This window comes from Crinia signifera, chromosome 12 (genome assembly GCF_055691185.1).
Source record: "Crinia signifera chromosome 12, ASM5569118v1, whole genome shotgun sequence".
Taxonomy (NCBI): Eukaryota; Metazoa; Chordata; class Amphibia; order Anura; family Myobatrachidae; genus Crinia; species Crinia signifera.
The window spans coordinates 46,796,816-46,818,940 of record NC_139228.1 but is presented as its reverse complement, the minus strand read 5'-3'; the positions used below and the strand labels follow the sequence as shown (position 1 = coordinate 46,818,940).

General features: G+C 45.6%; 1 protein-coding gene across 1 annotated transcript in view; it reads right to left on the bottom strand.

Moving 5' to 3' along the window:
* The window catches only part of STX7 (syntaxin 7), a 310,458-nt gene that overhangs the window by 201,020 nt on the left and 87,313 nt on the right, over positions 1-22,125 (bottom strand). The window contains exon 2 of the mRNA XM_083167279.1: positions 16,573-16,712. Within this exon, the coding sequence (XP_083023405.1) occupies positions 16,573-16,651 (79 nt within the window). The 5' untranslated portion in view covers positions 16,652-16,712. The remainder of the gene's footprint in view (positions 1-16,572; positions 16,713-22,125) is intronic.

Below are 22,125 nucleotides of genomic sequence, written 5' to 3'. Positions count from 1 at the left end.
CTCCCGCACACGCATGCTTTGTATGTCGTCCATAAACACGCCCTGTTCTTAAAGAGTGAGTCCGTCCGAATGCGGAGGACACGTGGGCGTTTCTACGGACGATGGCCGCACGCGGCAAAACACCGTGGCGTGCGGACCGCACCGTAAGAATGCGGGAATATCCGCACCGATCAGAATAAGGGCCATAGTTCTTCTCGGACGGCATGAATTTTTAAAAGAAATACCCACAGGGATGGAGATGCCCATCAGAAGCACTTTGGGAAAGAACAGCACCCACGCCTACAGAAGACGCATCGACTTCCAGAATGAATGGTAGCGAGGTGTCAGGTGGCTTCAGTACTGGTGCTGATGTCAATTTTTGTGTTAGGACACAGAAGGCTTGGATACCTTCATCTGACCACTTAGATGGATTAGCCCCATTCTTGGTTAGCGCCATGATGGGGGCTACAATCAAAGAGAAGTTCCAAATTAATTTGCGATAATAGTTGGCGAAGCCTAAGAATTGCTGAACGCCCTTAAGAGTAGTAGCAGTAGGCCAATCACAAAATGCTTTACGTTTTTCTGGGTCCATCCTGAGACCAGAACCTGAGATGATGTATCCCAAGAAAGGAATGTATTTAACTTGAAAACACCCAATTTTCAAGCTTGCAGTATAAATGGTTTGCAAGTAACCGGGATAATACCTCTTTTACCCAGTTTCTGTTTTCTTCCATGTTGTTTGCGAAGATGAGGATGTCATCCATATAGACTATGAAATGGCAATATAACAGTTCTCATTCACAAAATGTTAAAAAAAGTCACTGAAGCATCGCTGAGTCCAAAAGGCATGACAAGGTATTCGTAGTGACCATCTTTGGTAATAAAGGCGGTTTTCCATTCGTCACCCTTTTGGATCCTAATAAAGTTGTGCCTCCTAAATCAAGTTTTGTGAAGATAATCGCACCACTGACATGATTAAACAATTCTGTGATGAGAAGTAGTGGGTTCTGATTCTTAATAAGGTACTTGAGTATTATGATGGTGCCTGGCGCCGGGATAATACAGTTGTTGATTCTGTGTGTGTGTGTTGTGCATCTACACTGGCCGGCCACCGCATCCATCATCCATCACGATCCCCGCTGACTCCCCATGCACGGTCACTCCTCGGCGGCAGCGTTCAGTCCCCCTCCTCCGGCAGTCACTCCCTGGCGCCAGCAATTTACGTCATGTGCAATATACGTAATTCAGCGTAGTGCATGGTTTCCGTGCTCCCACAGCGGCACTACACTAATTGCGTACATTGTCCGCTGCGAGTGCTGGAGGAGAAGGACTGAACGCTGGCACCAGGGAGTGACTGCCGGAGGAGGGGGACTGAATGCTGGCGACGGGGAGTGACCATGCATCGGTGGATCCTGGGGAGTCAGCGGGGATCGTGATGGACGCAGTGGCCGGAGGAGGGTAAGTATAAAGCACACATTTCCCCCACTAACAACGTCATATCCGCACTATCCACTTAGGCGCGGTGACTCGCTGCGCTCACCACACTTTATAACATTAAATTCACGCCCACGTGGATACTGTGGGTATGACGTGGATAGTGGGGATATGAAGCATTGTGTATTATCACAGCTCCAGAACAAGTTACGTAGTTTACATAGCCAGCAGTGTATTGGTATTCTCAATACAAAACTATGCAAACTACGTAATGGGTGCCTTGATAATACACATGTACCCTTTATAACTATGTTATTCAGCCCTTGGTAGTCAATGCAGGGTCAGAGGTCACCGTCTTTTATTTTATTTTTATTTTTTTACGAAGAAGAAACTTGCACCAGCAGAAGACTGTATAAACCCTTTTGGCAAGGTTCTATATCAGGCATTCCCAACCACAGTCCTCAAGGCACACCAACAGTGCAGGTTTTGTAGATATCCAGGCTTGAGCACAGGATACTTAATTACTATTTAAGGGATTCTGATTAAACCATCTGTGCTGAAGCCTGGATATCACTAAAACCTGCACTGTTGGTGTGCCTTGAGGGTGTGGCTGGGAATGCCTGTTCTATATGATGTAGGCTACAATAGCTTCAGTTTCTGGAAGAAAAAGAGGTTTTCTAAGCGGTGACTGCCGGGGTCAATGGGACAGCCCCATTCTCTGTGTGGTGGTAGAAGAGCTGCACCCCACTTGCTGAAGACATCGGAGAATGTGGTATAAAGAAGAAGGTGACGTCTTGGAGGTCTTGAAAGCAGTTACTTGCAGAAAGAACCTGTTGGAGATAGGCACCAAAGCAAGAAGATCCCCAGGCAGAGACTTGAGAGGTTCTTCAGTCATTCTGGGGTTTGTGAAGGTGGAGCCGGAGCAAACCCAGAACCAGAGGATGAGTGGCTCTGGGAATGACCAGAAAGAATATCAGTTCCATATGCAAAACCCCCACTTGGAAACAGAGTGGCAGTGTTCTGCTAGACCATCGGTCTTAAAACTGTGGCAAGGAATGCTGGGATTTGTAGTTTCACAACATCTGGAGGGCCACAGTTTGAACACTCCCTTATAGCAAAACTATGGCAAGGCATGCAGGTATTTGTAGTTTCACAAGGGCCACAGTTTGAAGACCCATGTGCTAGACACTGTAGCATCCGATATTCTGCTGCCATCCACAGCTGTAAGAAATACCGGATTGGGTAAATTTTCAGTGAGCATAGACCACCACTGGACTAGTTCTGCAGTAATAAAGTTCCCAACTGCACCAGAACCCAGATAGGCAGAAGACTCTAGAAACCAGAGGAACTTGAAGGAATACTGACAGATTACAGTCATATGCATTTGGAGAGTGTCTCATAACTCATAGCTGACCCACTCCATGGCAGGCCAGAATTTGGAGTTTTTCTGACGATTGGGGCACTTTTAATTGTGTGTGGAGGTGCTGCACAGTAGAGACACAACTGAGCAATGCATCTTATGCGATGCTCCTCTGGAGATAGATGGGAGCGATTAACCTCCATGGGCTCTTCTTTTGCAGGAGAAACCTGATGAGGAGGATGAGAAACACACATTTTGGATGGTGCAAACTTCTCATGTTCATGACCCCTCTCTCTGAAGCGCAGGTCCACTTTTATTTTGAGGTCATCCAACTTGGAGGGAAGGTCATGGGTAGCAAGTTCGACTTTCACACGATCTGATAACCCATGCCAGAATTCTGCACACAGGGCCTCATAATTCCAAGACAATTCTGACACCAATATCTGAAATTGTACCAAATATTGTCCCACAGGTCGTGACCCTTGCAAAGGTGGAGAATATCTGCAGAGGCAGAGTTTACTCGACCAGGCTCATCGAATATTCGCTGGAAGGCAGCAACAAAGTTTGAATAGGAGGAGAGCAAGTTATTTGACCACTCCCATCACGGAGAAAGCCCAATCCAGGGCAAAACTGGACATTAATGAAATGATGTAGAAAACTTTAGCTCCCTCTGTAGGGAAGTTGCTTGGCTGCAGTTCAAAATGAATTTCACAAAAAAACACACCAGGTTTTTGGAGAACCATCATACTTAGAAGGCATTGGAAGCTGGAGACGAGAAGGGAAGTCTGTAGCTTATCCAACCAGCTGGAGAGGAGACACTAATCACTAGTTCCTGAGAAGCCACTTGTTCCAGGCGATTGGCAAGTTGCTAGACAGGGCAGGTGGGTGGGGTCTGTTCACCAGATGGTGAGATGGCTGCGGGAGATGGCTGCGGGAGCTCGAATGACATTGCATACCCCCCTTAATCTTTAATGAGGATACTGTGCATGCCAGAGACACCCTGGACAGTAGCTTGAGACGTGACCACAGGAATAAAATATGAAAGTCTTTATTATGACCACAAAATGAAAAATATGGTATATGGAGACTTGAGAAATGGTATGGGTAAATAAAAGGTATGGGTAAATAGCAGATTATCACAGGCAATGAAGAGTAGACATTACTGTAGACAAGATGATAAATAGCTGCAGCTTGAGAACACTGATGGAGTCCAACAGTATAATATAGCATAGATGTTGGAGAAAGGCTGGTGCAGCGTCATAACACTGATGATGTCCAGAGATAGAGATAGATAGATAGATAGATATACACATACATACACTATATATATATGTTTTATTGTTAAAACATTTTTTTATATGTATTATCCTTTTACCTTATTGATAGAAATAAATACATTTCTTTATATATACACACCATTTAAAACACATATATATATATATATATATATATATATATAAAAATGCATTAGAGAGCCAGCAACATCCAATAAAAATATTTATTTAATTATAGGCATATAAGTGCAAATCGGAGCAAAAAAGGGGTTAAAAATGCAGGAGGAAACGTCTACTTAGCATGTTAGTAGAAAGCCATAATCACTGTCTTCATCCTCCAACAACCAGTCATCACACCCGACAGGCTGTTTCGGTGCTACTCAGCACCTTAGTCATGGGCAACTGACTGAACGCTCCCATGCAGTCTAATATACCCACAGCACTAATCAGCATAAGCCCCCTCACCTGTACTAGAGCGGAAAAAAAAGAAAGAATACACACTGACACGCTGGGAAGCGGCCTCCGGTCGTCACGGCAATCTCCAACGCCGGAAGACAGGCGGAACTGACGTCAGGTCTCCTAGCGACAAACATACACAGGCCGCTGCAGCGGAAGTCAGGTGACCGCTAGTGAAGCTGAGCGTCATAGCAACCAAACTAGCTATGCGCTCGCTCGTACTGACTGACACAACAGCGGAGACAAAGCAAATTGTTTCTATAACGCTGTTACTATGGTCAGACAGACTTAACAGTATAAGCATACGGTGAGAGGAAAAAAATTGCTGATAAAATGCGGGGGCACATAGAGTGCATGGGCAGCGCTAAAACATAAAATTACATGGACATAGAAATAACAGCATGGAGGATACCAGAGCCAATCAGAAAAAAGGAAAGCAAAAAACCACATAATATAAGAAAGAGAAAAAGGAGAAGGGGAAAAAAGGACAGGCATATAGGAGAATAACATTAGACAAAAGTTCTATATTGGCAGAACATAGATAATAAACCTGCGCAAAGTATCATATGAACACCACCATCACTAGGCAAATACATCTGTTACTACAACTACAAAAAGCAATGTAGTGACTGATATTCGTTCAAACCATTGGGGGTTATACACTTAAGTCGATGGATCCATAGGCATTCTCTTTGGAGAAGGAGCTTATCGCGATAGCCTCCACGCCTCAAAGGAGGTATATGATCAATAGGCATAATTGAGAAGTCACGCATAGAATGTCGCATGGTGGCGAAGTGACGTGCCACTGGGGGTGTATTGCCATCAATTTTGGTAAACGCCTTTTTTATAGACGAGCGATGGCCTGCAACACGTTCCTTTAAGAGGCGAATCGTTTTGCCCACGTACACCAATAGGCAGGGGCACACAATGGCGTATATGGCATAACGGCTGTCGCAATTGAGATGGTGTCTGATGTCATATGATTGTCCTGTTTTAGGATCAGTAAATTTATCTCCCAGCCTCAGAAACTGGCAGTTCACACAGCCGTGACATTTGGAGACCCCATTTTCCGTTTGTAGCGAGGTTTTGTTCTTGATCGGTCCAATGTCTGATGGTGCTAATACGTCCCGTAAATTGCGACTTCTCTTGTAACAAAAAAAGAGGTGTCTGCATACAGTAACGTCCAATGGCTACATCCGATTGCACAATATGCCAGTGTTTTAATATTGTTTTTCGAATATGCGCTGAAGCGACAGAATATGTACTTGAAAAGATAAGTCTATCCTTTTCTAGACTTTTATCATGTTTGACAAATGCCTGGTCCCGCGAAGTCTCCAGACACCGTGTCACTGCATCTGACACTTCATTGGCATCATAGCCGCGCTCCAAAAAACGATCGCTCATCTCCAAGAGGGCCTGTGGTAGAGTATCTCTATCCGAAGTGATGCGTACTACCCTAAGTAGTTGCGATAGAGGTAATCCCCTTTTCAATGGTAAAGGGTGAAACGAATCAGCTGATAGCAACGAATTCTTATCAGTCGCTTTCCTAAAAATAGAGGTCTTGATGCCATCACTGGTTTTAGTTACACATATATCTAAGTAACTGATCGTGATCTCACTAAATGAGACCGTAAATCTGATGGTGGTGTTCAAAGAGTTAAGGACGTCTATGAACTCGGTCAGGGCCTGGACACCTCCAGTCCACACTAAAAATAAATCATCGATATAACGAACGTAAAAATTAATAAAACCTGAAAAAGTAGAATTAGCCATGATATGTTGTTTTTCATATAAACTCATATATAAATTAGCATAAGAGGGCGCCATGTTCGAGCCCATGGCGGTCCCTCTTAGCTGCAAATAAAAAGAGTTCTGGAACAAAAAATAATTCTTTCTCAAAATGATATCCATTAGTAATCACAAAAATTCAATGGGTGGGCCAATGTAGTGTGGACTGAAGGTGAGCAGCGCCCGGACCGAGTCCATACTGTCCTCATGCACAATATTCGTGTATAAACTTGCTATGTCGAGAGTTACAAGCAGGCTAGACTCCGGTTAAGTGCCAAGTGCTTCAAGTTTACGAATAAAATCATTGGAATCTTTCAAAAAAGAATTAATGTGTTGTACAACTGGCTGTAACCAAAAATCAACAAACTGTGACAGAGGCTGAAATAAAGAACCAACTGAAGAAATAATGGGTCTACCTGGTGGTTTAATTAAAGTCTTGTGGACTTTGGGTAAAACATAAATCAAAGGGGTCCTAGGGTGTGTTTGGGTCAAAAACTCAGAAGTGGATTCGTCAATATAACCGTTAGTTAGGCCCAACTTAATAGCAGCATCGATCTCCTTCTTGTAAGGATAAGTGGGGTCATAAGTGAGTAATTTATAGCAAGCTGAGTCTGCAAGTTGCCTCTATATCTCAGCAACATAATCGCATTTATTGATCAATACTATACCGCCCCCTTTATCAGAGGGACGGATTACTAGAGACAAATTGTCTCTCAAAGAATTGACCGCCATATTCTCATCCTTGGTAAGGTTGGAGAAAGATACTTTTTGGGCATCGATATGGCTTGACACATCCCTTCTAACTAATCTGACAAAAGTCTCGATAGAAGGGTTTAACCCCGGGGGGGTCAAAGGTACTGGGTGGTTTAAATCTTTTTTGTACCTGATCTGACTCAGTTTTCTTAGAAAAATAATCCCTCAGTTTCAATAGGCGATGAAATTTGAATAATTCAGTCTCAAATTCAAATGAAGATTGCCTATAAATTCTTACAAAAGACAACCCCTTTGACAGGACAGCCATCTCCGCAGTGGTAGGGTTATAGTCGGATAAGTTAAAGACAATTACGTCCTTATTTTCCGAGTGGGGTGTCTTCGGACGCCGCCTGGCTCCTCCCCTTCTGCACGGTTTTGTTGTTTTTTTGCACCTGTGTTCTTTTTCTTGGAGGTATTTCCTCCTAAAAAATAATTGGTGCGTGAGAAATCCGAGTCACTGGCAGAGGTGTCAATCTCAGAAAAATCCTGATTGGCAGGACCGCGTCTAGCTCTGCTTGTACTCCGCCACGGGGGTCTATAATCCCCACCCTGTAGCCAGCTATAGACACGTTGGTCTTTGTAATCCTCCTTTACGGTCTTATATTTCCCCTTTTTAAAGGCTAATAGCTCTGAATGAAACAGGGACAAATTAATCTCAATTTTAGACACCCAATCAGTGTCAGGGTCTGATCTGAGAATATCTAAGCCTGTTGACTCACAGACTTGAATCTCCTTGTCCAAGGTTTCTAAATCGGTATTAACTTGTTCAATCACCAAGATCATGAGTTGTAGTGAACAGACATTCAAAATTTGGCACCACTGCTTACAAAAGCTGGGATCCGACCTACCTATCGTCGGTTGGTTTCTGATGCGGAAGCCTCTGGGCACTAATTTTTCTTTAAAATACTGGCAAATAAACAGGAAACGGTGACACCACTTAGCGCTAATTGTGTGATATAATATCAAAAATACATATCTTGTTGAGAGACAGCAATCCTGATGTGGCTCAGGGATGATGAATATCTAAAACAACAAGAAATGATACACCCCTTCTCCCACGTTGGGAATTAGAAATACTGGGACAATGTTAGTCCGTGTAGGTGCAACTCCACACGTCGCCTTTTAAGTTTAATCAAATCAGAAAAAACCTCAGTTGGGCTATCCACATTAAAAGCTAATGCAGCGGTATCATCAAATAGAATGCGAGAAATATCCTTGGCATCAAAGCGTTTAGTGTCTGTGAGTTCTTGATGGGAACTGGTCATATCCTCCATGAATAGCGTTAGGTCAAACAGTCCATGCAAAATGACAGAAAAATGTGAAAAAAATGAACATCCAAAAAATCGTGAAAAACAAAAAATGGCGGTGCAAGCCAAACATAGGGGTTAATGTAGCAATGTAGCACTACATTGCTTTTTGTAGTAGTAACAGATGTATTTGCCTAGTGATGGTGGTGTTCATATGATACTGTGCGCAGGTTTATTATCTATGTTCTGCCAATATAGAACTTTTGTCTAATGTTATTCTCCTATATGCCTGTCCTTTTTTCCCCTTCTCCTTTTTCTCTTTCTTATATTACGTGTTTTTTTGCTTTCCTTTTTTATGATTGGCTCTTGTATCCTCCATGCTGCTATTTCTATGTCCATGTAATTTTATGTGTTAGCGCTGCCCATGCACTCTATGTGCCCCCGCATTTTATCAGCAATTTTTTTCCTCTCACCGTATGGTTATACTGTTAAGTCTGTCTGACCATAATAACAGCGTTATAGAAACAATTTGCTTTGTCTCCGCTGTTGTGTCAGTCAGTACGAGCGAGCGCATAGCTAGTTTGGTTGCTATGACGCTCAGCTTCACTAGCGGTCACCTGACTTCCGCTGCAGCGGCCTGTGTATGTTTGTCGCTAGGAGACCTGACGTCAGTTCCGCCTGTCTTCCGGCGTTGGAGATTGCCGTGACGACCGGAGGCCGCTTCCCAGCGTGTCAGTGTGTATTCTTTCTTTTTTACCGCTCTAGTACAGGCTTATGCTGATTAGTGCTGTGGGTATATTAGACTAAGGTGCTGAGTAGCACCGAAACAGCCTGTCGGGTGTGATGACTGGTTGTTGGAGGATGAACGCAGTGATTATAGCTTTCTACTAACATGCGAAGTAGACGTTTCCTCCTGCATTTTTAACCCCTTTTTTGCTCCGATTTGCACTTATATGCCTTTAATTAAATAAATATTTTGATTGGATGTTGCTGGCTCTCTAATGCATTTTTGTATTATGACCACTTTGTGAGCTCCAGCACTCTCTGGATCGCCTTGTGTGTGCAGCCTTGACTCATGGTCTATATATATATATATAGGGGGAGGAAAAGGTTCAATAAACCTTATACTGACATAGAGTCTCAAACATCAGATTCTGACCAATCTAGCACTAACCCAGGTAGCCTTTTTTTAAAAGAGGGGGGCAACCCCAGAGGGCGGAACCGAGGAAATAATGTCGGCGGAGCAAATGCAGGGGCAGGAAAAAGGGAGCAGCCACCAAGGGGCACCAAAAGATGACAGTCTACAATATCTCTGACTATAATTTGACCCCTGTTGAGCAACAGGTATTGGAGAAGGGGCTTTCGTTTGTCCAAACCTTTAAACAGAAGGTATTTGATTGTGAGGTGGAGCTTCATAAGTTCCACCGACAACTCAAACTTAAGGATTACTTTTCCAAACAGCCCACCTCTAATACCCCGGCTCAACAATTCAAAAAGAAAAGTTCCTTCGACCCCCCTTGTGTTAATGCTTCCATTGCCACGTTCATTAGGTTGGTCCGTCGAGATCTGATACCCTTTATGAAAAAACAGCGAGTATCTTACTCGAATGTCTCTCCCGATGAAATACAGGCCATCTCAAATTTAAACTCCAACAAAAACATCGTGATACGGGCCGCCGATAAAGGCGGTGGCGTGGTTGTCATGAATGCCTGCGATTATGTCGCTGAAATCAAACGACAACTGGCCGATGCGCAATGCTACAAAGCATTGCGTTATGACCCCACGTCTATGTACTCGAAGGAATTGGACAGTATATTATCAATGGGGGTGACCAATGGTTGGTTTAATGATGCCACTTGTGAGTTTTTGACTCAGCCGTATCCAGTCACCCCATTGATATATGTACTGCCCAAAATCCATAAGAGCCTCCATAGACCACCAGGGAGGCCAATTATATCCTCAAAAAACTCATTATGCCAGAATCTGTCCCAGTTTGTCGACTTTTTTCTTTAAGCTGTGGTATTAGAAGTTGACATTATTTTGAAGGATACTACAGACTTTTTGACCCGCATTGATAAAATCAGTTCAGTACCGCCTAACAGCCTGCTAGTTACTTGTGACATTACAAGTTTATATACGAATATAAGTCACATATCAGGGATAGATGCCATTAAGCGCATCATTACACAGAGTCCAGCCTACAAGGGTCCTCTGGTCGATTACTTTATGTTATTGATTGATTTCATACTGCATAAAAATTATTTTTTGTTCGATAATTCTTTTTTTCTGCAACTACAGGGCACCGCCATGGGCTCTAACATGGCCCCGGCCTACGCCAACCTTTATATGCATGATTACGAGACATCTCATGTTTTAAATAATGGTATTTTTTCAAGATTTATATCATCTTATGTTAGGTTTATCGACGACATTTTATTTTTGTGGACCGGGGGCCCCCAATAGGCTGGAGCTCTTTATTCAGCACCTTAATGGATTACCAGGTACCATTCGGTTCTCACATGTGAGTGGTCCCACCAAAATAAGTTTTCTTGACGTAGAGGTGAGGATTTAGGGCAATAAGTTGGGTACTTCGATCTACAAGAAAACCACGGATACAAACTCTGTTCTTCGAGCAGAAAGTTTTCATCCTCCCTCGCTCAAAAGAGGGATGCCGTATGCTCAGCTTTTACGTGTTGTCAGAATCACCTCCAATGCAGGAGAACTGCCCAAGGCCTTACAAGCTATGGGCAAGGACTTTATTGATAGAGGCTATGATAAAAAGGAGGTAGAAGAGGCCATCCAGAGATGTCTACAACTGGACAGAAACACTCTACTTTCCCAACCCGCACGAGACAAAACAGTACAGCGCATGATTTTTCCCACCACTTTTTCTATAGCTTCGGCTAAATTGAGGGAAGTGATATTCGAGCACTGGCACATACTTGAGTCAGACCCTACCATGGGCCCTTTTTGCATGGAGAAGCCGTTATTTGCTTATAAACGGAGCAGTAATTTTAAAGATCAAATTACCTCCTCAGATGTGGGACCGGCAGCCAACAGAAGCACCTGGTTGGGTGGCAAAAACGGGGCCTACAAATGTAGCTGATGTATCAACTGTCAATTTATGATCACTGGTGACACTTTTCACAACATAAAAGATGGTACTGACTTCAAGCTCAAACACTGCATGAACTGCGACAGTACATTTATTGTCTACGCCGTTGTTTGCCCATGTCATTATATCTATGTGGGCAAAACGATTAGAATGCTTAAAGAGCGGATTGCGATGCATCGCTCCTCAATTAAAAAAGCGATGCTGGTGCGCGATAACACCACCCCACCGGTGGCGAGACATTACTTCGAGGCTGGACATACGTTGCGGGACTTTAAATTTATGCCTCTTTTTCAAATTAAGCCCCCTAAAAGGGGTGGTGATAGGCATCTTTCCCTTCTACGGAAGGAGTGTAAATTCATTTACAATTTTAACTCCCTAGCCCCAAATGGATTGAATGAGGAGTTAAATTTGAATGTCTTTATATAGTGGGACTACTCACGTGTTAATGATATTGTATCTGTGTATATTCATATGTACTCCCCCTTTTTTCATAGTGGGGTCATTATTAGTATATAGTGTTTTATTGACTTGTATATATGACACTTGGTGTCACCTGGTGTTTGTTATATACACCTTTCTTATTTATTCATGGCATGCATTGGTTGTCCGAGCCGGGTAGGACATACATGCTGCTACATGCTGTCTATAATTTCACATGGTGTTGGTCCCTTCCTAGGGGCAGTATTGTGGTGGCCATCATCGTTTATAGACAGTAAATCCTCACTACAATTCACACCTATTGTACAGTTGGGATATACCTTTAGATACCTGCCGATATGTCATGGCTGTGCGTTTCACAGCCGCTGCTTATGTGCCAGAAAGGAGAGGTTAATGACAGCGGTGGAGCCAGAGCAATGGCCGTGCGTTCCATAGCCTTGCTTTGTGCGTTCCACTCAACAGGAAGTAACGCTGCGCTCGCCGCTCTACCCGCTTGATGGTGAGAGGCATACCGATGGTGTCCTGAACATCACATAGCGGTAGTAGGTGATGTAAGCAGCACGATCCTGCAGCTATGTTTATACCAGACTCCGGGCATTGTGCAGCTATATTTACTTTTTCTTGGTGATATTAGTGACAGGAACCGGAAGCGGATATGCGTTCTATAGCATGCTTCCTGCGTTCCAGCGCCTTGGTAACATTTCCCTGCACAGGTGTTTGAACGAACAGGTGAGGTTTGTTTGTATGATTTTGGCGCCACTACCTGCCCTATTTAATGGCAACAGTCTCAGTATGCTTTGTACCCTTGAAGAAGGTGGTAGCACCACCGAAACAGGCTGTCGGGTATCCTGCTTGGAAGTGGTGATGGGTGTCCTATAGAGTATGCAGTACACTGATGCATTGGACCGATGATAAGTAACCTTCCCACTTGTTACAAAACTTGTTGTTCTCAGTATGTTGCCATGTGCCATTTACTTTTTATGCTTATAAAAGCTTTTTTCATCTTTACTAAACTGGTGTGCAGATCACTTTCTCGTGGGAATGAAACATATATATATAGATCAGGGAAGTGGGGGGTGATTGGGGTGCGCTACCTAGTATAGAAACTGTACCTCCCAATAAAACATTACAATTTCAAAACAGAATACACATTTCTGAAATAGTGTTCTTGTATTTGAGGATGTTCCCAATGAATAAGCTCAGTCCATCTCTGGGTAAATAGTTCTTTTATTGGTGAAGAAACCCGACGCGTTTCGTCTCTAAGACTTCATCAGGGGTAAGAACCAATGGGTGAGTGGATTTAGTGTGGCTGGTCCTATTTGAAGTTTCTGCTGATCACAGCTGATGCAAATAAAATAAATATCAGGACACTCTCTCTGCAGTATCCTCCTCGCTCTGCATTCAAAATGAGAATTCTCATTATATATATACATACACACATATACATACATACACACACACACACACACACACTGGGGAGTAACTGGTGAGGACACTGAGGAAGTCCAGAGTAATAAACAGTAATGTATACTCTGGCAATGTCAGTACAGGTCGGGTATCCCGTGTCCGGGCATCCCGTATCCGAATTATTCCAAAAACCGTGTTTTTTTGGGAATAATTCAAATTTTATTCCCCCCCCCCCCCCTAACCCTCTTTTAATACTTACCAAGTCCTCCGGCGTCCACGGCAGGCCTTCAGCATCCTCTCCGGCGTCTCCAGTGGTCCCAGGAGTGCTTTGCACAAGTGCGCGCGCGTGCCGGTGACGACACCGGCGCGCCTGGGAACTTGCGCAAGGCACTCCTGGGACCGCTGGAGATGCCGGGGACAGTGCTGGGGGCCTGCTGTGGACGCCGGAGGACTCCATGGACGCCGAGGGACCATCGGGGACCCACCAGGGGCAGGTAAGTATTTCTAAAAAAAAATTATTCCAAAAACCGGAATATCCCCTTATCCCTTATCCGAGCATTTCGGATAAGGGATACTCAACCTGTATTGCAGTACTGACCGCTGTAGACCAGGTAGATACCATGGAAGCTGTGTCACGATGTAGGAGCACTGATGGTGAAGAACATTGACTTTGGAATCACTGATGGTGATAAGTATCACTGATGCAGCACCAATGGTGACGAGTATCAATGAAGGAAGCACCAATTGTGATGAATATCGATGTAGGAGCACCAATGATGGTAAGTATTGATGAAGGGGCACCGATGGTGAAGAAGGTCGATGATGGACACACCGATGGAGCAGGAGTATTGATGGCGGAACACCAATGGGGCGGGAGTATCCATGGCAGTGAGGTGAGATGGTGAGTATCGATGGTGGAACACTGATGTAGCCAGGCAGCTACAGATAGCGCAGGCCTTATGCTTGCTGGCGAATCGCCAGCAGCATGCTGCTGGCGATCCGCCAGCAACACGGCGCGCCATCTGACTGAGACGCGCGTGCGTCCCCCACGCACGCGCGTCTCAGTATCCGGCCGGCCGGCGAGGCGGACGCAATACTGTCCGCCTCCCGCTCGAGGGGGGCTGGGGGGACCCGAGGAGGCTGTGGGGGGGTGCGGGCGCCCGGTGTGGGCACCGGGCGACCGAGGGCAGCACCGTCGGCAGGGGACGCGCGCGCACCTCGTGCGCGCGCGTCCCCTTCCGACACACAGATGGCGCGGGAGCAGGGAATGGCGATGGCGACGCCATCGCCATCCCCTGCAAAGATGAGCCCGGCCCCATCTGTACTTGCTGGAGATAACACAGGAACTGGAAGGAGTGGAATCCTCTGGAACAGGGAACCTGGAAGCAGCTTAGAGACAGAGAGCTCCATATAACACAATCAGATCAGTAGCACTGGCAACTGGCCTTACTTACCCAGCATCCTTATAGCAGCAGTGGAAGCTGATTGGCTAGGTAATTAGTGGAGAAAAGTTTTTGGGGATCCGCACCAGATAATTAGACAGACTGGGAAGCACACAAGATTGGTTGGAAACGGACATGTGACAAGGAAAGATATGGCTGCTCCCATGTCTGGTAAATATGCCTGTTTAATACCCAGATCATGACAATTGGGTTTGTGCAACAGAGGGCCTATCTTACTGATGGGATGCGGTCATCTATTAGAATGAACTTAGGTCTACAGTCATTAGGTCGACCCCACTAGGTCGACTGGCAGGAAGGTCGACCTGACTTAAGGTGGACATGGGCCAAGGTCGACATGACTTAAGGTCGAATTTGCATAAAGGTCGACATGAGGAAGGTCGACTGGTCATAAGGTCGACATGGGTTTTTCACTGTTTTTTGAGCCGACATTTGCCGACAGGCGGTATTTCATGCCCTGCCATCCACTAGGGCGTGGCGGGAGAATAAAATAGTGTGCCGAGCGCAGCGCGGCACCGTGCCCGAAGCATCGCGAGCGAAGCGAGCGATGAGAGGGTCCAATTCTCATTGCCAACTGTGTCCAGGTCGACTGTGTCGACATTCGGATAAAAAAACTGTGAAAAACCCATGTCGACCTTATGACAAGTCGATCTTCCTCATGTCGACCTTTATGCAAATTCGACCTTAAGTCATGTCGACCTTGGCCCATGTCGACCTTAAGTCAGGTCGACTTTCCTGCCAGTCGACCTAGTGGGGTCGACCTAATGACTGTAGACCTAAGTTCATTCTGACAGATGTCCCGATTCCTTACTGATAAGGGGCCTGGCAATGCTTAAAATGGGCAAGGTTTGTACAAAAAGGAGTCTGTTTTCTACACCATTTACATTTTTTTCAATAGAAAATATAGTACTTATGTATTATCTGGGCAACCATGTTAAATGCACCCCATTTTTTCATACCCCTACTATCCAACTACGCATGGAGTTGATTTTATATAGTGTGGCGAGCGCAGCGAGCCACCGTGCCCGAAGCGTGGCGAGCACAGCGAGCCCCGCGAGGGGACGCGGTCTCATAAGAAAAACGGGAGCCCAGATATTACATAAGTACCGAAAATATTTAGTGCGAAGTAACAAATCGCATAATAAGCAGGGGTGGATATAGGGGTAAGGGCATTCCTTTGCTCAACAGTAATGGCCGCCTCCCTCACCTAGTTGTATTATTTTTATTAACTGGTTGTAAATTTGAGGATAGCCAACTTAATTAGAATAATAAAAAAATCCACTAACTATGCCATTTTGTTTTATTATTAATTATCTATATACTTATAAAATGCTAACTACTCCTCACCTCTATGAGGTGAAGTACTCCCACTGACCATTAGAGGCCACTAGATGGACCAAATTACTTCTTTGTGTGCTAAAGGATGTCATAACAGAAAGTGATAGCAATTTTTGCAGGTACTCTGATCTGTTTCAAACTTGCTGAATATGGAGCTGTGAAGACAGAGATTAGAGGCACAGGTAGGAGCAAATAAGGACTAATGGTGAGGTGAAGTGTTTGTGGGCTAAAAATGGTCATATTGTAGCTCAAACTGTAAGTACATTGCAGAAGCTGTTATTTTTGCGGGCTTTTAAGTCGTTTACACATAATTACTAAGTAGAACAGCTTTACAATCCATTGAAGAAGGCAATGAAAATATTTTGCCATTCCTGGTACATTTCCACCTGAGAGCAAAAACATTGGCATTCTAGTGCCACCCCTAGGCACGTGCCTCATGTGACTAGAGGGAAAATCACCACTGATCTTATAAAACAATTACATTTGTTAAACTAAAATAAGTATGCAACAATGAGGTACATACTGCTCTGGGATATCCTCTGGATGTTTGCAGTTATGGTCTGTGCAAGCTGTGCTGGGTCCCTTGTGGTAGTAAACGCCATGGCTGCTGTATAATTGCACTTCTGTTTTCAGGAAAAAGTGACCAGGGCAATGTAAGAACACCTGGAAAACAAGAGGAACTAGTGTAACTAAATGCAAGTTGAAGTCTGCTGTAAAATAAGGCCTAAAATTAAGCCAAGAAGGGAAAATATGGTTTTAATAATGAGGTAAACATATTTTATCTATAACAAGTATTTGAACTCTTTAGAGGGAAATTTGTCAAAGCTTGGAGATAAAGAGGAGTTCAACTTTAATGTCCCTGCCGGTGAGCTATCGATGGTGCTGATAGCTCACCGTCCATATTCAACTCCCTCCCTTTCTCTAGCCCTGTTGACGTTTCCACCTCGCAAGTTTTGCCATTAAAACAGCGGGTCATCACAATGTTGTGGACTCGCTGCATTTGTGGTGAACCTCAGCGTTTAAGGGGATCCTCGCCATCCTCTCATGATGAGGAATTGTCCCTAAAATTGAATACGGCAAGGGGATTTGACGGCGAGGATGGCTTGTATTTGGAGAGGAAAAGCCATACTCGCCGTACAAACACCCTCGCCGGCCGCACTGAATACTACGCAAAGCGGAGAGATAAAAATATATAAATAAAAGAATAAATAAAAGAATAATAATAATAAATCAATCAAACAGATCCTGTCAACTTACAAGCTGTGTTTGAACGATGACATTTAGGAACCGATTGGTTTGTGCTCTCTCTCTCACCCCTTTATCTTCAGGTATTGCTAAAATTCTTCCTCTAAGGCTTTTTACTTCTGTAGTTATTGAAGGCACTCAATATACCTCCCATACTTCCCTATCAGAGAAGCAGGACCTTCCGCGTCCCATGCGCAGCTCTACCCAAAATAAAGTGTAGGACCTCAGGTGGCTCTACTCAGTGCCCTGTTAGATGCTGTGAGTATGCACACAGAATCTATTCAGCAATCACTGGCTGCTTTGTAGAGCAGAGCAGTGGTGATCAATGACTTTCTTAACCTGCCCACCACTCACTGGACACTGTGGCCCACGGGTGGGACAGTGTAAAATTAACAGGACTGTACTGCTACAATCAGGACAGTTGGGAGGTATGTTTGCTTCAGAAAGAGCAAGCCAATGTATCTGTTGTTGGGATAAGCCTCCAACATCAGAGTCTATTAAAGTTCATGTTTTTATTTTGGACAGTGCAAACACATTGGTGGAAATATTGTGGAAAAAGCAAAGAATGCATACATGTTTGCATGATCGACCCTGTTTTAAACCAGCTCAGAGGCACACTGATTAATGCTTCATAAAGCTGTAATGTAGAGAGGCGCAGGCTCTGATTTACTCTGATTTTATTGGCTATCAACTGTCAACAACTGGCATGTGATTTGGGATAGCCAATAATATCCTGCTTTGAAATCAGAGTAAATCAGATCCTGCACAAACAAAGAGCTTATTGTATTAAAGGAGAAAATTGAAGCATTTGAAAAAATACATATGCTGAGATTGTCCATTGATACCGATACAGATTGGATGGACAAATTGAGCAAATTGGTTGCTTCACATAAGAGAGATCTTATTAAATTTAAGAAAGAAAAATTACACAAAGTGGAACTTGATTATGAGCATCACAGGGTCTATTCATGGCTGACAGGTGCACCGCAAAATGAAAGACGCTATGGACCCTGCAACCAGCGATACAGACAGAACAGGGATCGTTTTGACACTGACTCATCACAGGAACAATACAGTTCTGCAAGTGGCTCAGACAGTAAAAATAAAAGAAGCAGAAATAAGGGTGCCCCTTTAGATGCGATGCCCAGAATCACAAGAAAATAGGATTTTGGGTACCTACCGGTAAATCCTTTTCTCGTAGTCCATATGGGATACTGGGTTATACTATGGGGATAGAGACCCTCAGCAGGAGAGACAGGCACATTAAAGCTTTCAGTGTGGGTGCACTGGCTCCTCCCCTCTATCTCCCTCCACTAGTCAGTTAATGAAAAACTGTGCCGAAGGAGAGCTATGTGAGGAGGTATGTGAACAATATGTGGTGAGATTCTCACAGCACACCCAAACCAAAATAATAAACAGAAAACAACAAAGAGGTGAATCATAACAACTGAGTTCACCACAATTCTTGAAGAAGGTCAATATATGACAACAGGGCAACAAGCCCTAACCGTGTTAGTAACAGCAGAAAGACGAACAGAGGCGGGCTCCCAGTATCCCATATGGACTACGAGAAAAGGATTTACCGGTAGGTACCAAAAATCCTATTTTCTCTACCGTCTAATGGGATACTGGGTTATACTATGGGGAGGTCCCAAAGATACCAGAACGGGCAGGAACGTGCGGAGTCTGCTGTAGAACCGCTTGAACGAACTGGGAATCCTCCCTGGCCAGAGTGTCAAATCTGTAGAACTTGACAAACGTGTTACTCCCTGACCAAGTTGCGGCCCTGCACAGCTGCAGAGCCGAAACCCCTCGGGCAGCTGCACAAGAAGTCCCAACAGATCTTGTGGAATGGGCCATCAACGCTGGAGGAAGGGACAAACCAGCCGATGCATAGGACTGTTGTATCGTGCATCGAATCCACCGAGCTATGGTTCTTGTAGATGCAGGAGAGCCCTTCTTTTGTGCATCATACAATACAAACAGACTATCCGACTTCCGGATTCTAGCCGTACGTTTTACATACACCTTGAGGGTATGTACCACATCCAAAGAGAGAGGTATATCAGGATGTACCGCGCTGGAAGGGACCACAATAGGCTGGTTCAGATGGAATGCGGACACAACCTTTGGCAGAAACTGCGGCCTGGTCCTAAGCTCTGCCCGATCCTCGTGGAATACCAAGTAAGGGCTTTTACAAGACAAAGCCCCCAGCTCAGACACCCGCCTGGCTGAGGCTAAGGCCAGTAGGACAACAGTCTTCCATGTAAGATGTTTTAACTCTGATTGTTCCAATGGAACGAACCAAGAGGACTTAAGGAAGGTGAGGACCACATCCAAGTCCCAAGGCGCGGTGGGTGGTACAAAGGGAGGTTGAATCCTCAGCACTCCTTGCAGAAAGGTGTGGACTTCCGTCAACAGCGACAGTTTTTTTCTGAAAAAATACTGACAGAGCCGAGATCTGTACCTTTAAGGACCCCAACCGGAGGCCCAGATCCAAGCCGGCTTGAAGGAATCTTAACAGATTGTTAAGATGAAATACTGCTGGCGGCAAAGCATTTTTCTCACACCAGGCTATGTACTTCTTCCATATCACATGGTAGTGAGAGGCCGTGACCGGCTTTCTGGCACGTGTCATGGTGGTAATCACAGAGGGAAGTAGTCCCCGGAGGCCTAATATCTTCCGCTCAACCTCCAGGCCGTTAAACGCAGCCGCGGTAAGTCCTGAAAGACAAACGGTCCCTGGAGGAGAAGATCTTTTCTTGGAGGAAGACGCCACGGGTCTTCTACCTGCATGGCCTGAATGTCCCCGTACCAGGCCCTTCGAGGCCAGTCTGGGGCCACTAGGATGGCTTCTACTCTCTGGTGTCGGATCCTTTTTAGCACTCGGGCCAGCAATGGGAGCGGTGGGAACAGATACACCAGCTGAAAATCTCACATCCAAGTCAGGGCATCTACTGCTGTTGCCCCTGGATCCCTGGTCCAGGCACAGTACCTGTCCAGCTTGTGGTTCAATCGTGAGGCCATAAGGTCGATCTGAGGGAGCCCCCAAAGATCTACTATGTCCTGGAACACCTGGGGGTGAAGTCCCCACTCCCCGGGGTGGAGATCGTGGCGGCTGAGGAAATCCGCTTCCCAGTTGTCGACTCTAGGTATAAAGATGGCCAACAGGGCTTTTACATGGCATTCCGCCCAGGAGAATATCCTGGTGGTTTCCCTCATACAGGGCATGCTCCTTGTCCCTCCTTGGCGGTTGATGTAGGCAACCGTAGTTGCATTGTCCGACTGGACTTGTACCGCCCTGCCCCGCAGCATAGGCTCCTCCTGTAAAAGGGCATAGTGAACAGCCCTCAGTTCGAGGTTGTTTATGTGCAGCGTGGATTCCATTGGAGACCAACGGCCCTGCAGGCGGACTCCATGTATCACAGCTCCCCAGCCTCTGAGACTGGCTTCCGTGGTAATCAGAAGCCAGTCCTGTATCTGGAAGCAGGATCCGCCAATAGATTTGGCGAATCTAGCCACCACTGCAGGGAGAGTTTGGTCGTTGCAGACAGGCAAATCCTTCTGTGCATCTGGCGGGGGGATCCTGACCACTTCGTGAGGATATCCAGCTGAAAGGTCCTGGAGTGGAACCTGGCGTACTGGATGGCTTCGAATGAGGCCACCATCTTGCCCAGGAGCTGAGGCAGAGGTGCACCGAGACCCAAGGGCGTGATAGGACCTCTCTTACCAATTCCTGTAAGTCTGACACCTTTTCGGCCGGCAGGAACACCTTCTGCTCTATTGTCTCCAGGGTCATACCCAGGAACACCATTCTACGGCTCGGGAGCAGCGAGGATTTTGGGATGTTTAAAATCCACCCGTGGTCTCTCAACACCTGCATGGTCAGGTCTAACGCACTCACCAGGGCTTCCTCCGATTCTGCCTCTCCGATTCAGGTCGTCCAGGTAGGGTATGACATTTACCCGCTGGAGCCTGAGAAGGACCATCATTTCTGCCATGAGCTTGGTAAAGACGCGCGGGGCAGTTGATAGCCCGAAGGGCAGCGCCTGAAATTGATAATGGCAATCTCCCACAGCAAATCTTAGAAAGACTTGATGGGGAGGCCAAATTGGGACGTGTAAATAGGCGTCTTTGACGTCGACAGAAGCCAGAAATTCCCCTTTTTCCAGGGAGGCAATCACCGACCTGAGCGACTGCATTTTGAATTTGAACACCTGCAGGAAGGGGTTCAGCGATTTCAGATTCAAAATGGGCCTCACTGAGCCGTCCGGCTTGGGGACAAGGAACAGGTTTGAATAGTAATCCTGGCCTTGCTCCTGTTTTGGTACAGGTATGATCACCCTGGACAGGAGGAGCTTGTGGATTGCTCCCTGAAGAAGCAACTGATCCTCCACTGAGGCTGGGAGGGCCGACTTGAAGTAGCGTCGAGGAGGAGGCCCGGCAAACTCCAGCCTGTAACCTAGCGAAATAAGACTTCTGGCCCAGGGATCTAGGCATGAGGCGTCCCACACCTTGCTGAAGTGTAGCAGCTGGGCCCCCACCTCGAGACTGTCCCGTGGTGGGTGCACCCCGTCATGCTGCCGGCTTGGAAGCGGCAGGGACGGTGGAACGGTCCTGATTACCTGAGGAGTTAGGCTTCCTGAACTTCCCTCTAGTGCCTCTGCTGGCATTAGAGGCGGCTCTAGCCTTAGGGCGGAACTTGGACCCACGAAAGGACTGCTGGGAGGGTCCTGTGAAGGGGCGTTTTGCCGGAGTGGGAGCTGATGGGAGGAAAGTGGATTTCCCTGCCGTAGCCTTAGAAATCTAGTCGTCCAGCTCACTACCAAAG